At 41.0% G+C, this 15,863-nt stretch overlaps 1 protein-coding gene across 1 annotated transcript in view; it reads right to left on the bottom strand.

Moving 5' to 3' along the window:
* The window catches only part of PPM1H (protein phosphatase, Mg2+/Mn2+ dependent 1H), a 131,619-nt gene that overhangs the window by 28,195 nt on the left and 87,561 nt on the right, over nt 1-15,863 (bottom strand). Inside the window, exons 5-6 of the mRNA XM_030960787.1 lie at nt 13,904-13,988; nt 6,042-6,160 (exon numbers count right to left, since the gene is read on the bottom strand). Coding sequence (XP_030816647.1) covers nt 6,042-6,160; nt 13,904-13,988 — 204 coding nt within the window. The remainder of the gene's footprint in view (nt 1-6,041; nt 6,161-13,903; nt 13,989-15,863) is intronic.

Here is a 15,863-nt window from a genome sequence, read left to right as displayed (position 1 = left end):
CAGACAGCCAGGCACAGCCCAGCAAGCTGCTCTAGCTGTGTGTACCAAGGAGGCACGTCCCCTCCCGTTCCCCGCTGCCTTGCAGCGAGAGACAAAAGCACACACACAGAAAGCTGGGCAGGTGACTGCGGCTGATGGTTTCTGCTGCAAAAATGATATCCTCTCTCTCCCCCCCCAGAACGGCCCAGTGCTGCAAAGGTGCCCCATAATCATTAAATTATGAAAATGTAAGTTGCTGGAAGGAAATTAATACCAGGCATGGCTGGGGAAAAGGTTGCTTTCTCGTGAAGTAATTATGAAATTAAAATTTGATCTCTCCCTGGCAATTGTACAAAGGATACAGCTGAGGTCTCAAACACAACAATACAGCCAGGTTTTCAGCAGAAGAAACATAGAATGTTTCACTAGACAAAAAAGCTCAATTAAAAAAAAAAGGGGAAAGGATGACTTTTTGTAAATTACATGATTTTGGCTAAAAGGCACAATCAAGCAGGTTAGAGCACAGGGTTTGCAGACTTCCAATTACTTCTTACAAGTTGGAATCAAGCTGTTAGGAAATGCAGCTTATCTGAATAAGACTAATAATGCTAAGCTAATTAGACCCACAGGCATTAGTCAGCAGATAAATTCAGGCCAAAAAGAGGGACACTGTCACTTTAAATACTGCCTTGGGATCCGTGGAAAAGCTAATGAGGAGTGTCAGTTGGGGCTGTTTTATTAGGTGGTTCTCTAGAGACTATAGCCTGAGGTTTCTGTAGCAGGGCTTCTGTGCTTGATTCAATAAATCAATATATATTAAAGGAGGGCGCAGCACAGGTGCCAGCTCCATAAAGCATTTTTGTGGCATTTCTCAATCTGCTCAGGCACTCCTTGGGCAGGCTACCTGAATGTGCTGTCAAAGGACATTGAGCCCAGCAATAAAGAGTAAGATAGCGGCCACATTGGCAATATTTGTTCAAATCAGCTCACACATTACCAAGCAAAACATGTACATTGGCTCTCACTGGGTATTCTGGATCCCCAATAAGTGATTAATGAGAGCCTGGTTTTTGTGAGCTGGAGTCTGAACCGCAGACGGCAAGGCGGGCTGCACAATGAAAGTGAAAGGCATCCATCCCAAACAAAATAAAACGGCTTGAAAAGTGAAGTTGCTTTTTTAATCAGATGCTTAGAGGCTGAAAGACATTCCCTGTTGGAAAGAAAAGGGCGAGTGCAGAGCAGGCTGGCAGCTTTCCAGGCAGTGGACAATATTGACTCTAGAATAAAATAGGTTTTGCTTAGTGCTCGCCTCAGGGCACCAGCCTTCCTGCTTTGGAATAAATCATGCAGGCAGGCGATTCCCCAGCACGGTCTGACCCTCGGGGCTGACCCCATGTGCCACAGGACCTCCTCACCAGACACACGGACACGGAGCTGGCAAGGGCTCCACTGCTGCTGCAAAGACTGCACGCTCAGAGACTGTGCCCAATTCCCCTGCTCGCTGCCACCTTGGCTTCAGCCCATGGTGTGTGATGGGCACTACACTGCCTCAAACCATTTCTGATGGGGTGCAGCTCAGCTTTGCTGCTCAGCTCTGCCTCTCCTGGAGGGCAAAGGAAGCGACCAACAAGTAGGTCAAAAACCTTACTTGTTATCTAGGTCTCTTTTGCCATCCTAAAATCAAGTCAAATAGCTGAAGCTGTGATCTGGATACAAGTCTTTAAAGAACTGCACTTCAATGCAAGCAGCAGTAAAGCCACTGTTTCTGTTCCAAGGAGGAGCAAAAAATTAATTTTGAAACCACTGAAGTTGATGCCAACTGGTAGTGCCTTCTGGATGCCTTTGGTTAAGCACAGTGCTGTATGGCTCCTCCAGCCCCACTGAAGGCAGGGAGGGGAACTCTGGAAGGAGCCACAGTGAAGCACAGAGACAGTCAGCAATCCAAGTTTCTGAAGGTTCTAGGATACAATCAAAGCAAAATACCTCCAAACTGTTCACACTGGATGTACACATGAAGGAAATCAGACCAACTGTGTCTTAGCTTTAAATAAAAGCCAGAGACAGAGAGCACTAATTCTGTGCAGTCCTTTAAAGGAGCAGCTGTCACCAGGCCTGCTGTTTCCCTCCTCCCCCCATTTCCACTTCAGGTTACTCACCCCACTTTTTAGCACTGACCAGTCTCTGTTTACATGGCCTCTGAGTCTTTCCTGATGCTTCTATTGCCAGGACTTGTGAAAGCCACCAGGATACCTCTCTCCAATACAAATCTAACCTCTGCAAGGCATGGGCTTGGAAATTCCAGTCCAGAGACCCAGCTGTGAAAGACTGTCAGTAACACAGATATCTGCCAGCAAATTATGGCTCGAGACAGCTTGAAAGCTTGTTCAGCAGGACACACTGCTCTTAAGATGCCTTGCCAGCTACACTGCACGTTTTGCAATCGTTGTTCAACCACAACGCACATGGGGCAAGGGTGCAGGAAGGGCAGCTCATGGTCAGCTCCCAGCAATGTGGGATTTATTTTACATATATTTAATACAGCATGATTTCTCATTGCAATTGCCACTGCAAAGAAAGGAGCCAGGGTCGGTGAGCTGGAGCGAGAAGGGAAAGGCTGGTCTCAAAGCAGTTGCAAGCAGCCTGGGCTAGTGATGTGGCACACATTGCTGGATCAGTGGTTGTCCTAATGGTGTGGGGAAACTTGGCAGCTGTGCTACCACTGTGGGCTGTGGAGACAAAGCCAGTGTGGAAACTTCACATGAAAAAGAAAAAAAAAAAAGAAAGAAAGAAAAAATAAAGGGCCAAATACATTATAACAGACCCAAAGACAATAATCTTTTGTAATCCAAACAAGCTGGGGAAGCCAAGCCATTGTTGAGAATCTGAAAAGCTCGGGAGCAAAGGAGGAGGATAAAAATGAGGAAAGAAAAGTCATACAGCTTCTAATAGAAAACACAAAAATTATACTGAATTGTAAACTAAAACAGTTTAGTTTCCTGAGGAAACATCAAAGCAGAGAGTGTTCTACATTCTCTCACTAAAGGATTAAGTAATTAAGTGTAAGAGTCACTTTTTCTTCCTAATATCACCTGCACCTCTCTACATGTATGTGCAAATGTCAACACACAATGAGGTTAGTGACCAAAAAAAATTCACACAATTGATCATCTGCATTGTATGTGATAAAAGTTCAGCAGCATTTTAGTGTATCAAGCTCTGGCTGGCCAAAGCACCATCTGACATTTTCTAGAAAAGGAATATATATGCTAATTTATTCTCCATGATAGATAGTGTCCTTAGAAACAAATGCAAAACAGACATGTCCTCGGCCACTGTGTCCTGACGCATCAGTTGAAGCCAGGAATAAGAAAGGGAAGAAAATAGAAGCAAAATCGTTGAAGTGGAAAACAGCTGCTAAGAAACCTCTGCCACCTCAAACCATCACCTCTGAGGGCCCACCAAATTGGAAATCTAGTGTCTTGCCCACAATCACAGCCATTAAAATTGACCCAGACTTTTACATAAACAGAAACGGATTGCTTCTCCTCTGCCTAGGGGATCACTGCACACAATCCAATGGTTAACAAACACCTTGGGTGAAACCTTGCAAAAAGAAATGGATCCTTATTTAGAAGGGCTCTGTTTTACACAAATATATGGCAATAGAGCAATTTCCTCATCATTTTATTGTCCTGAGACAACCAAACAAAGAGGTAATTGATGCACTAGTTGTGCAATATGAAGCAGCTGAAAGATTCCAATTCTTTTACTAGGACAAAAATGTAAGCCTCATTTTTCACTTCCATCCAGAAGTCAAAAGGAACAGCAGGGAGAGGTAGCCTCACCACAGTCTCCACATGCTTCTGCTTGGCACAGGCCACCTTTTTCTGGGACAATACTGTGGTGAATTCAGACTTGAATTTTCAAGTCACAGTTCAAGCATTTATTCCAGAATAACTGCTTACAGCTAAACATATTTGTACTGAACTGGTGACAATTTTTGCATTGACCATATTAGAATCTCTAACTGGATCAACGTGTGTCCTAGATTTCAGGAAATTCAGAAAAATCAAATGGATTCAGAAAAATCAAATCCTCCCTGCTATATGCTAGAGCTAAGAGAGTTCACAAACCAGTATTGAAAAGCAACACATTGGATCAAATCTGTCAGTCTGACTTACCAAAGCTCTTCTACCTCACTCATTGTTCTACATTTAGAATTTCTGTTCCTTTTTCTAATGCCAAGCAGTATTAACTATATAATGACCATTTTGGATAAGGTAAAGTGCTACGCATACATTCACAAGTGAGGTAGAAATATACAGAATTATCTCTTCACTTAACTTTTAAACTGTCTATTGCTGTATGAATCTCAACATTCTGCTGGTGATTTGGACTGGAAAAAAATACTGTAGTAAGCAAAACTTCCATCGAGTTTTTTGAATTTTCAATTCGGAACCTCTAGTGTTTTTTTCCTCTTCATGCTTTACTTTGTATTTATCAATACCCAATTTGATCACTGGGATGCCCATTTGCGTTAATCACTTAATTCTTTGCAGTACCTCATGGTCATTCTTGTTTAATAGGAAAAGAGCTGCAGTGTCACCTGCCAATGCTGCAACTTCAACCATTCCAACCTCATTTCCTTTCCAGACCACTAACCAACCAGGGAAATGCAAAACAACTCCCATGAACCTGAACAAACCCTCTTTGCTTTCCAGCCATGATGACAGAAATCTGTTCTTGCCCTCTTCTCAGGAAGTTCCTGGCCTATGATACTTCTGTAGCTCTCCCCCACATGTTTTTCCTCCCAACTGGCATGTCATATCTTGAAAAAGAGCTTTTGGAAGTCTACATGAAACCATTCTTTATTGGTGTCTCCAGAGACATCTGGGAGCTTAACAAAAAAACCTTCCTTCTGCAGAAATTGGGAGAGTGTCTCATGATCTTCCAAATGTTTTGCTGTCTAAGTCCTCAGTTGATCCAATGTTCTTATTCTGTTCCTATTCTTTTGCTCATGCCTGTAGCCTTTTTAAAATGTGAAGTCATCATTCTCAGGGTGAAACTGCATATTCTACTAGCAGCTGCTCAAGATGACAGACAATGATGGTTATTCTCAGATTTACACGTTCTGCACAAACACGTCAGATTATATTAAACTTAGACCATTATTCTGCCATTAAAACATAATTATATTTATGGTCCATAAAGCATGGAACAAAGCAAAAGTTATGTAGAGCTGTACTTTTATGTGAGCATCCAGACTTCCAAACCTAAAATAGGCTTTCTTTTTAACCCCTCCATCCTTTTTCTTCCTGAAAGGACATTTACTACTGACATTAAAACACAAATGTCATGGAAATGAAGACCATTTGCATATATTGGGCTTTTACCTTTACGGGTCATGCACAGAACTCACAACAGCAAAGATTAGGGCTTCTCCAAGGAGCCTCTTGAACCAAGAAAAAACAATGAAGACATTTAGCCAGGAACAAAAAACCCCATGTCATTCTTTCTGTCTTCACTTCTTTAAGTCCATGCTGTTCATTCAAGCCTTTTCATTTTAGGCTGGTTGTGTTCAGATAGGCCCATGTCTAAAACAATTCCTCAAGGGATATCCAAACCAAAGGCCAGCTGCAGTGGAGTAGGGAGGAAGCTCCTCCCTTCTGCAAGCTTTCCTCGGCATGTAAGGTGTGATGGCCCAACGTCTTGGTTTAAAAGACGAATGTCTGACCCACTAATCCAGAATTTATAAAAAACTATGTCCAAGATAGGAAAATTGTTTTGCTTTCAGAAAGATCCTCTGGCACATCTTTGCCTTTATATGCTTTCTCCGCTCTGTAGTGCTCCCACACTACAATGAACTCTCTGGAGGGAGGTCCACTTATTTAAAACATTATCTTCTAGAAGAAAGATACACCTGAAAGAAGGAAATGCCTTTTCTTTTAGTATGCAGGGGTACACCTCCATGTTTGATGTAGTTTACACTAATCAGATAGGTACAAAGTAGGCATTGGCTGGGGGAGAAGGCTGACCCCATGCTGAGAAGGACACATTCTTACCAGCCAGTCATGTTGAAGTCACGGTACAGCATCCTCTTTCCAACCTCCTTGCGCTGCACCCTCCGTGGAAACTCTAGATGTGTGAATTCATTTCCCAGCAAGTGAGGCTGCATGTAAGCCTGTGGGCAGAAATCAAACCACAGATACCACATAAGACATCATCTATTTTTAATGAGCTAGTATTACCATCCCTTCCTGGTCCCTTCCCACACAAATTCCACCCACTCCTCTACCCTTCTTTTTAAATAAGGACAATGATGTGCTCTGTTTCAGCAAACAATGCACATACACCATTTCTGCCCCTGCCTGATATCCAGCAGGAGCCTTATGCAGCCTTAGAAGTTGTCTTGCCCTCAAAATCCTTTATTTCTTCTCCCTGCTCCTCAAGATTTGGTATCTCTAAACTACACTTCATCCATTGACCCTGAAGGAGTCTGCAGAGCTTTGTAAAACAGAACACATGCCCTTTTGTAAGTCAGCAAGAGAGAAAGGAATGATCAAAAACAAAGCCATGGAGAGACTTGAAGGGGTGATTGTGCAGTGAAGCTCAAGCTTTTTGACTCCCAGTTCAGCTATGCCAACAACGCAGAAAACCTAACATTGCTACCACATTTTAATTATCACCACCTTGAGAAAAATGCACCCCATCACACAACACTGCAAATAAACACAAGCTACAAAGCAGTTTATTTTCTTGTTTTTGAAAAACTACATCCTTCATCCAAAACAGACTTTAAGGAAAGCAGCAGCAGTTTTGTGTCACAACTGCAACTAAGGCCTTTGATGGTTTTAATGCTCAAATGCTTCTCATGTCCTTTGTGTTGCACTGCTCTGCAGATGTTGGGAGGCCTCTTTGCCAGAGTTGTGCCTTTGACTCACGCTCTCCATAGCTGACCATAGTCGAGAGCATCACAAGGCTCTTTGTCCACCATGTAAATTTTTGGATTGAATTTATAGACAGATCACTTGACATGATAGTTTAATCCTAAACATACTCTATTTCTTCTTTCTGAAATAAATCTCACTCCTTTTTCTTTAGTACTCAAATAAACAAGCCTTTCTCTCTTCCTCCGCAAAGCTGCATTGTGAGCGAGCTCTTATGAAAGACACAGTCAAATTGGCTAGAAACTGAAAAAAAGTTGCATTTCTTAACCTTTTTGCAGATAACTCTTTTTCCTTATCCAGCCAGTTAAGGCAATAAAGCCTGTCTTATCTTCAGCAGCAGCTGCCATCAAGGAAGATGAAATGAGCTGGGGTTTAGTTTGTATATATGTCATAAATCTAGTGCTCATCAAAGGTAAACAGCAGGAAGCACTGGAAGCCCTTATTGATCTACCTGGCATCTGTCATGCAGATAGTTCACAATAAAATATTTCCTGCATTTAAGAGTTGAGCCTGCTCCCACTCAATTTAATAGGAGCTCTATCAGGCTCAGCACATCATGCTAACTTTCTATCAGCTTGTCCCTGTTCCCATCACCAGACATCCTTCCAGAAAATACCCCAAGCTTGGTTGGAATAGGACTGAGGAAGGTTGCTGTGTGTAGCCAACAAGATTGGATTCCGCTTTCAAGAGGTGGCTTTCAAGCACACAAGTGATCTTGACATCACGATCCCTTCCTGGAACAGGAACTCCATCAAATTCTCTCTGTGTACAGTTAAGGGAATTACATTTTTTTTCCTTCAGTCTACAGTCAGCCAAGGTCCCCTTCTCCACCCAAACACAGTTGTCAAGGGCCCTCTAATTGGATCCCTCTCCTCATTACAGAAATAGTTGAGAAGCACTAGTGACTTTTGAGAGGTTCAGCAGTATTAGTCCACAAGAGACTTCTCATTCTTCTAGAACTCTGGAATTATAAAAAATTAACTTCTTCATTTAAAAGTACACGTAAGCTTTTTATTTTATTTATTTTCATTCCAGTTGCAAAAGAGATGGAAAATTCCTAATGGTTTGATGTGTCGCATAATATGAACGATATTTTTTCTTTGTATGATAACAAAGAGCTGGATTGGTTTTGGTATTTTTAAAATTTCTTCTGGTCTATGATATTGTAAACAATGAAGTCAGTCTGCATTCAAAGCGAAATTTGGTTTGCTTTTAAAACTGCACAGCTTATCTTGATTAAAACATTACAAACCACTACCAGCTTAATATTGTCACCTGCCTACAAAACAAGGTCATACTTAAAAAACAGTCACACCTGATATCAAAATGAAGTTATCTAACCTTCAGATTGTGAGATTACTAGTCTGAATAAGAGGTTCAGAAGAAAAACATTACAAGCTTCTAGCCTTTTTTCACTTAAAACCAAGAATTTTCTTTAATGAAAAGGTAAAGCAACCAGGAGAGACTGCATTGCATAAAGATTTACTCAGATGGAAAGTCTGAGGTCATAACTGAAATAAGATTAATAAAGCTGGCACAGTTACCAGTGGACTGTTAATGTTTAAATAAGACTCGTCTTCCACAGCCAAGCCTCAATGCTTGATTTACAATCCAGCGATCTTAACTTGATTCTAATATTTTTGGCGTCAGTGAAACAGAGGGAAAAGAGCAATTTGGAAGCTTCTGGTGTCTGAGATCTGAATTCTTATGTGAAGAAATGGGGATTTTTGTTGTGCTTTGCTTTATTTATTTAATTTTCCATATTCTTTACCATTTTTAAACTGCCAATTTTGATGCTTCACTGGTAATTTTACAGAGAGAAGAATGTTCTACTACAAAACTCAGTTGCAACTTCCAGTTGGGTTTGTTGAGACCTGTTCTCCATGTACAAGGCAGGACTCTTCTCCCCACCTCAAGAAAACCATGCTGGGCAGCAGAACCAGAAAATAAACAAAAAGCAACACTTTAAAAACCTACAGAACTTTCAAACAGATAGACAAGCAGAACCATGAAATCCCCTCAAGTGATCAAACAACAACAAAAAAAAAAAGAGAAGTGAACTCACTACCAGAATTTTGCCTTTGATGACACAATGTATCTTCCATTTTTAAATTTGTTTAGTCTCAATTTGCAGGAACCTCAGATCAGAAACACCACTCAGAGAACCTGAAATTTAACAAATAGTGTGGCTACCAAACACTTCCAGGATCCTTATGAGGTATTTTCAGACAACATTGTTATTCTGTGTTATGGAACTGGAACATTTGTCATATTTTCTCTTTCAGAAACTGTTAGAGCTTTTTGGCATAAATCTGGCATAGTCTGCATTGTGTGTTTTTGGTACTCTGCCATTTAATGGTGTGTTTTGTGGATGGATGTATTGCATTCAAAATTAGTTGTTTAAAATGAAGTTCAGTCAAAGAAATATTAGTCATGGTTGTTTAAAAAGGGCATTTACTTCCTGCTGTGTTTCCTGGTGATTAGAAAAGCAAACATGAAATTAAGATAAACCTAGACTTACACACTAGCCTGCCAGTTAATTAGGTGGCAGGAAACACTGCATGTTATCTTATCTGCAACTCAGTAAGGCCTGCCACTGCCTTTTCCACTCCTTCAGTAGGCACTGCCCTGGAAAGTCGCTGGCACTAGTGATTTCACTGCATTCTGTGCTATTTTCAGATTTGCTGCTTTCTCCTACACCATCTTACAACTTTATACTTTTATTATATTGTGCCCTTTTCTCCAAAAGAATATTCCACTATATGGGACTACTGCTCACAACAGCATGCACAGCCCAGCACACCCAGAAGTTTTGCAAATAACTCAGCCATTACCATAGGGACACATTTAAAACAAAGACAGATTAAAATTAAAGGATGTGGTGGCAAAAGGAAGGAGAAGACTAGAAGCCAAATCCATCTCTTGATGGGTCTCTCATCTCGTGAAAGGCCAGGACCCCTTCCATGGAACCATACATCTCTTTTACCACAGCATCATCCGCTGTGTCAAATGGCTGAAGTAAGCCTATGCTGGGTGATACAGAGAGACAAAAACTGTAAGGGAATTACGTCTTGACTAACTTGCAATTGAAGTGCTGACTGGACATTTAGGAGATCTGGGTTCATTTCCTCTTCAGGCTCAGGTTCTGCAGGCATCCTTCAGCAGGTGAATATTAGTGTCACTATTATCCTCACCTGAGCAAGAAAATAGGAATAGATCCCCTTTGAGCCCATGACTATCTGGGCTCATGAACCTTTGCTTGAGTGGTGGCAAACACAAAGAGCACCCATAGTCACTGTCACTGGTGGCCACCCAGTACTGGAATATTATCCCAATATTATTGGGTGGAATGTGCCTGGACTCTTCTGGGCCTTGCTGCTTGGCCAGAGGCAGCAGCTGTGGTGTTTCACCTCAGAGACACCTTTGGCTGGCTGTATGTTGCAGCTAGGCACTTAGACAAGTCCAGACAAGCAGGAATTCAGTTATTACCTCTGATGGAGAAGCTTTAGGTGAGGTGAAGATGAAAAGGAGATGGATTCTGCGGAGGGTTTAATCCAGAGTTTTATTCCAGGGTCACAGATCTCTGAATCTTGGTAACAGCTTCACAGAATGCCGATCGCATGGTCTCAGTGTCCTTTGAAGCTCGGGGGGAGGGGGAGGAAAGGGGCAGGTATGGCACCAACCAGGTAGGAGGGGGGAAGGCTCAGGGGACAAATGACACTTGGATGGCCCAATTCTCCCCAGGGCTGAGAGGCATCTTTTGAACTTTGCCAATCAGACAATGGCCTTGCTGGCCTACTGAGATTGACGGACAGCACTTAGCAAGGGGGCAAGGGGAGGGGAAGGGAGAAGTCCTGGGAAAGGACTGAGATAGCTAAAACAGGAAATTGCATCACACTGCAACAACCCAGTCTCTACTAGCAGTGACACCTGCACTGGTAGAAGTGGTGTACCACTTCTGGTGAACTTCAGAGGGGCTGTTTGGCTGCACACATGAAGATGCTACAAACACCACACTGACCTCACATGACATCTTGAAAGTGTGAACTTCAGTAACTAATAGAAATGCACCCATCTGCACTACACTCAATTCACCATTCATTTTAAACACATTTTCCAAGGGAATAAGTAACAAAATCTATCCTGTTTACTGTTGCAATTTAGACTATCATGACTGAAATTAATAGTCTCCTCAGAAGATGAAAGAAAAATTGCTTCTGGTTGTCACTGCCCGCACAACTGCTGAATCTACCAGAGTATTTCCCAGTAAATACTGGATGTTTTTTTTCCTTCAAGATACACTGATACGGGAAGTCAGGACTTTTCCCAAGAGATGTGTGGAGGTCTCCTGCTACAGAATTTGCTACACAAATTCCGAAGGAGGCTTTTGAATGCCCATCAGTGGAAGGGAAGCAATAGGGTGCACTGAACCTCTACAGAAACTGAAAGATCAAGGGAACACTGGTGCAAAGCTTTCACATTTTACATCTTAAGAAGTGCTCTCTGACTGAACAATTGATTGCCTTCTGCAATACTCTCACAAGCTGCCTGACAGAGAAGTCTGTCTCTGTCATACAGCCAGCCTGAAGTCTGCAGCTGCATGCTTCCCCACCACTGCCCTCCTATGGAGTGATGACCAGGCTCAGAGCTTCTTCAAAGTCAGAACGAATGGACAGTCAACTTGTTCTTTTCAGGTGTCCATGCCAGATGCCTACTGCCAAGGTAATTCTTGGATGCATGGCAATAAACTTGCCAGGACAGGAGAGTCCTTTTGCTTCCATTAGCTTCCCTCCCCTCTTAGTTACTCAATCAGTATTAGTTGATTGATTATTCAATCAGTATTAGCTGAAGCACAGTTTTGTCTAAGACTAGATTGGAGGACTTCATATAAGCTACTCACATGACCTGAACAACTCATTATCCCACAGATTTCTTTCCACACAGCAATTAAGGCTCAGAAAAGAGGGCCTAAAAGAACATCCTGTGTGACTGAAGGAATCAACAGGCACTAAATTTAGGCAGATGGAAGCTCCTTCATTCTGACAGCACCAAAATTGTCTGCTGCACAGGGAACAGCCTGCAGGCTGTAAATCCATACCATCCCTTTGCTTGTACAGTAATTTCCTCATAGTGAACAGGATCTCTGCATTTACCAAGTAAAATATTAATGCTAAAGTGATTAATGGATTTTCTTCCTATCGTGCAGGAAGAACATATTTGAAGCACAACATATTTGAAACAAAGGAACTCAGCTTTAACTGCAAACAAGAAAATAGACTCCAAGTAAATAACTTTCAGACAGAACCAGAGACAAGAGATGTTGATGGTAGAACAACAGACTAATAGAACCTGGGGACAGACAAGTGATAAAAGGAATTATGTGGGATCTAATTAGCAAGATAGATGCAAACTTTGGAGTGTAATGCTTATGCGAACTTTACAAGAAGTTTGGAGTCATTTTTTTATTTTTCTTTTTTAAACACAAGAGTAAAAATCTTACTTAGGGAATGTTGTGTTTGAAATTATCTGTAATTTTGTTTCACGCTCTTGCTGTCTTGCATGTATTCTCTTTGAACATGATACCCATAGACCTGGCATATTTGTTACATACAGAATTAAAATAGACAAACAAAGGTAAAGGAATTTTCCACAGGAAACAGCAGAAATGCTTTTCAGATCAGCAACTGGTTTCAAATTTAAGCCAGAAAGGACATCAAAAGAGAAAACAAAAACCCTTGTAGGCAATGTTTTATCTCATATTTCCTACAGAAGTAGCAGACTCCCTAGATGCTAAAGATACCTTTTATTTTAGAGGCAAACAAATTATTTTAAATGTAACTGAACTGTAAATATTTCTTAGACCTCTTTTCCATTTGGTTCTCTGAATATGAATAGTCCCAAAGCAGTATTTCTTCTGAAATTTTTAGCTTCAAGCCAATGAATCTGACTGAAAAAAAATTAAATGTGACAATTGAGGAAACACAATTTTTTCTTTAAAACCTTCCACCTCCACCTTTCAAACACTGGCATTTTGTCTAGTTTCAAACCACAGTGAAAAACTAGGCTGAAAATAAAAAACAGCTTAAGACCTGGGAACACCACTAACCTTGGCCTGTCCACCTTAAGTCAGGCAAGGCTGAGAGTGACCCTGCCTTGGCTGAAGCTTAAATTTCTAAAAGAAACAGAAGAAGGACAAAGGAAATCTCTCAGCCATGTTAGAAATTACATTCTGACAAACAACTAATCGACTTCAACCACCTGATCTGTCCATTGAAGAAAACCTTAAAAAGTAACAGGATGGTTTGTATGAAAAATAACACCATACATTTTAACTTATATTCCTCAGGCAGCTTATCAGCCAACACAGCTTGGTCTATAAAGCATCCCATGTGTCCCCAGCTAGTCACCCTGCCCCAGTTTTATGGGTGTTGCTACAGTAAATAAAACTAATCTTTGATCACCCATCCTATCCTGCAGTTACTAGTGTTCACTGAGATCACCTCTAAGTTGGATATCTTTCTCCTGATGGAGATACTACTGGCATACTGTTTGAGTAAATTAATTGAACTCGGCAATATCACTCACATCCAAAGAGCAGTCTGTAGTATTTTACACTGTCACACAGCAAGCATTGGGATGGATTGAAATACATGTGTGGCTCATTAACTCTCTGTCTGAGCTCTCAAAATCCAACACCAGTGTGCTGCTGAAGGGTCTGCAGCTGAACAATGTACACAAGCACAACCACGCTAATCGATGGCCTTTGCTGAAGAGGTAATACTCCTTTCACTGAGATTTGCAGGATTTTCTCCACATTTGCTGATGGCTTAAAGACATACACGATCAGTCACTGGTGTTCAGTGGACACATCACCCTTCACTGAACCACAGCAACTCAGCAGCATTTCTCTAAGCCTTTGATATTACTGGGCAATGCTTGTCATCAGTAGCACCTGATTTGGTCCTCAGGTCTCTTACCAGATACTGAAGTCGCTGGCGTTCAGTCTCTGGAGTGAATTCTGAAGACATTGGAATGACTTCACCATTTCGGATTATTATAGCTCTGTAAAAGTAATAAAACATCATGAGCACAGAAAAAAAAAAAAAAAAAAAAAACCCAGAAAACCACAGGGTACAGTCACACTCTTATTCTCTTCAGAACTACGGTCAAATAAAGCCATTTCTTTTCTACTGAGGTTGTCAGCAGAACTGGATAATTCCTGCCCTGCATCCTTTAGGCTGGGTAACAAAGTATACTTGTATAAGCTGAGTTCATTTTAGAGCCCACAAAAACATCCAAGCAACAAAGGCAAGAGTTATTTCAATTGATGTCTAAAGGGTATCTTTATTAAGTGAAATGCAGACACCCAGAGGAGATGCTGCAGAATCACTGATTGTAGAACAACTCTTTGCAGGTTTTAATACCAGTTGTGGCTGACACTGTCTAAACTACTGGCTTCAAATGACTCATCCAAGCACTTTCCAATCATTAATTGGTCATATGTCATGTCAGAACATATCTACTCCAACATAAAATGGAACTAGCAAAGCAAATCCTATTTAGCACAAATTTAACTAGTTACTTGCTGAAAGATGGCAGCTCATTACCTGTATGACTGTAGATTAGACAGGAGATTTCATACACAGTTCTGCAAATCGCAGAGAGAAAATTTTTTTAAACACCTGCCTGTTGCCTCTTAACAATCTGATATGCTGCACACAAAATATGGTCCAATCTTTCCCTGGTGTAATGCCACTGGCTGGAAGGAGGGAAGAATTTACCCAATATTTCTACTACATTCTGCATTCATGTATTCACTCACAGAACTATGTTCCTTTATCTTTCCATTATTTAGGCAGCTCTGTAAGTAGAGCAATGCCTGGCACTTTTGATAAACTATCTATCATCCCAAAGACTTTAATGCCTGCTGTGAAACTGTTTCTCAGCCATCAGTAGATTAATTCAGTGTTTGGATAACAGCTCTCCTCTTGAACATGGACAGAATTTGGCGTAGCTAAAAGAAGTATTTGCCACTTGGATTCCAGTTTCTCTATGTTTTAAATGTTCCCATTTCTGTGATATTTTCACCCCACTGATGTCCTATGCATGAGCTAGCTTACTTCCCTTGATCATTTGATCGATTTGCTGTCATTGACTCTATGCCAGGTGTTCTGATGCCACTGGAATGCAACCAACAAATATGGTAGGCACACAAAGACTGAAAACTTAAACTTCTAAATTCAAAACACAGGCATCTTGAGAAAACCAACTCAGGTACAAACCTGAATTTCTAAAATTAGTGGCATTGGACAGATTTCCAAGTCTTGTGGATTGGACATTGGACTAAAATTGCCTCCAAATTGTCATCTACTACTGCTAGTATGCAAAAGGCAGCAGCATTATCTATGAGTAAATGAACTGTTCACATTCCTGAGATTCACGTGGCAAAGAGTAGACAGGTTCAGGATGGTACAACAATGGCAGATGTGGGAAGAAGCTCTGGCAATGACGGGAAAACAAACGTTTTTGCCTTGAAAGGTAACAAATTTACTTCTCTTGGACTTCACTTCTTACTGCTCTTCACTTCTTGGCAAATAATCCTGTGTAGAAATTAGAGATGGCAAGAGTGCAGTCTATATACTGAAGGTTCAGCCTGGCCCTTAATTAAAACCAATATTGTGTACTTGGGATAGACATGGTAGTTGCATGTGTTTAATTTCCTAAAAAAATTTGTGCATAATTTTTGACAGATTTTTTTCCTCCTTTAGGGAATCTGACTACAGACTTACAAAAATGCTTATCCAATCAAAAATAATAAAAGTTTGCTGAAATTTTTTCTTTTGCATTTCTGAGACAATAATTTAAATATGAATTAAGAACTCTAACACCTCTCTTCTGCAACAACACTTTTGCTTTTATTTTTGCAGTTCCTAAGGT

This window comes from Camarhynchus parvulus, chromosome 1A, assembly GCF_901933205.1.
Source record: "Camarhynchus parvulus chromosome 1A, STF_HiC, whole genome shotgun sequence".
Lineage (NCBI taxonomy): Eukaryota > Metazoa > Chordata > Aves > Passeriformes > Thraupidae > Camarhynchus > Camarhynchus parvulus.
The sequence above is the reverse complement of the archived record's forward strand: the minus strand, read 5'-3'. Positions and strand labels throughout refer to the sequence as shown.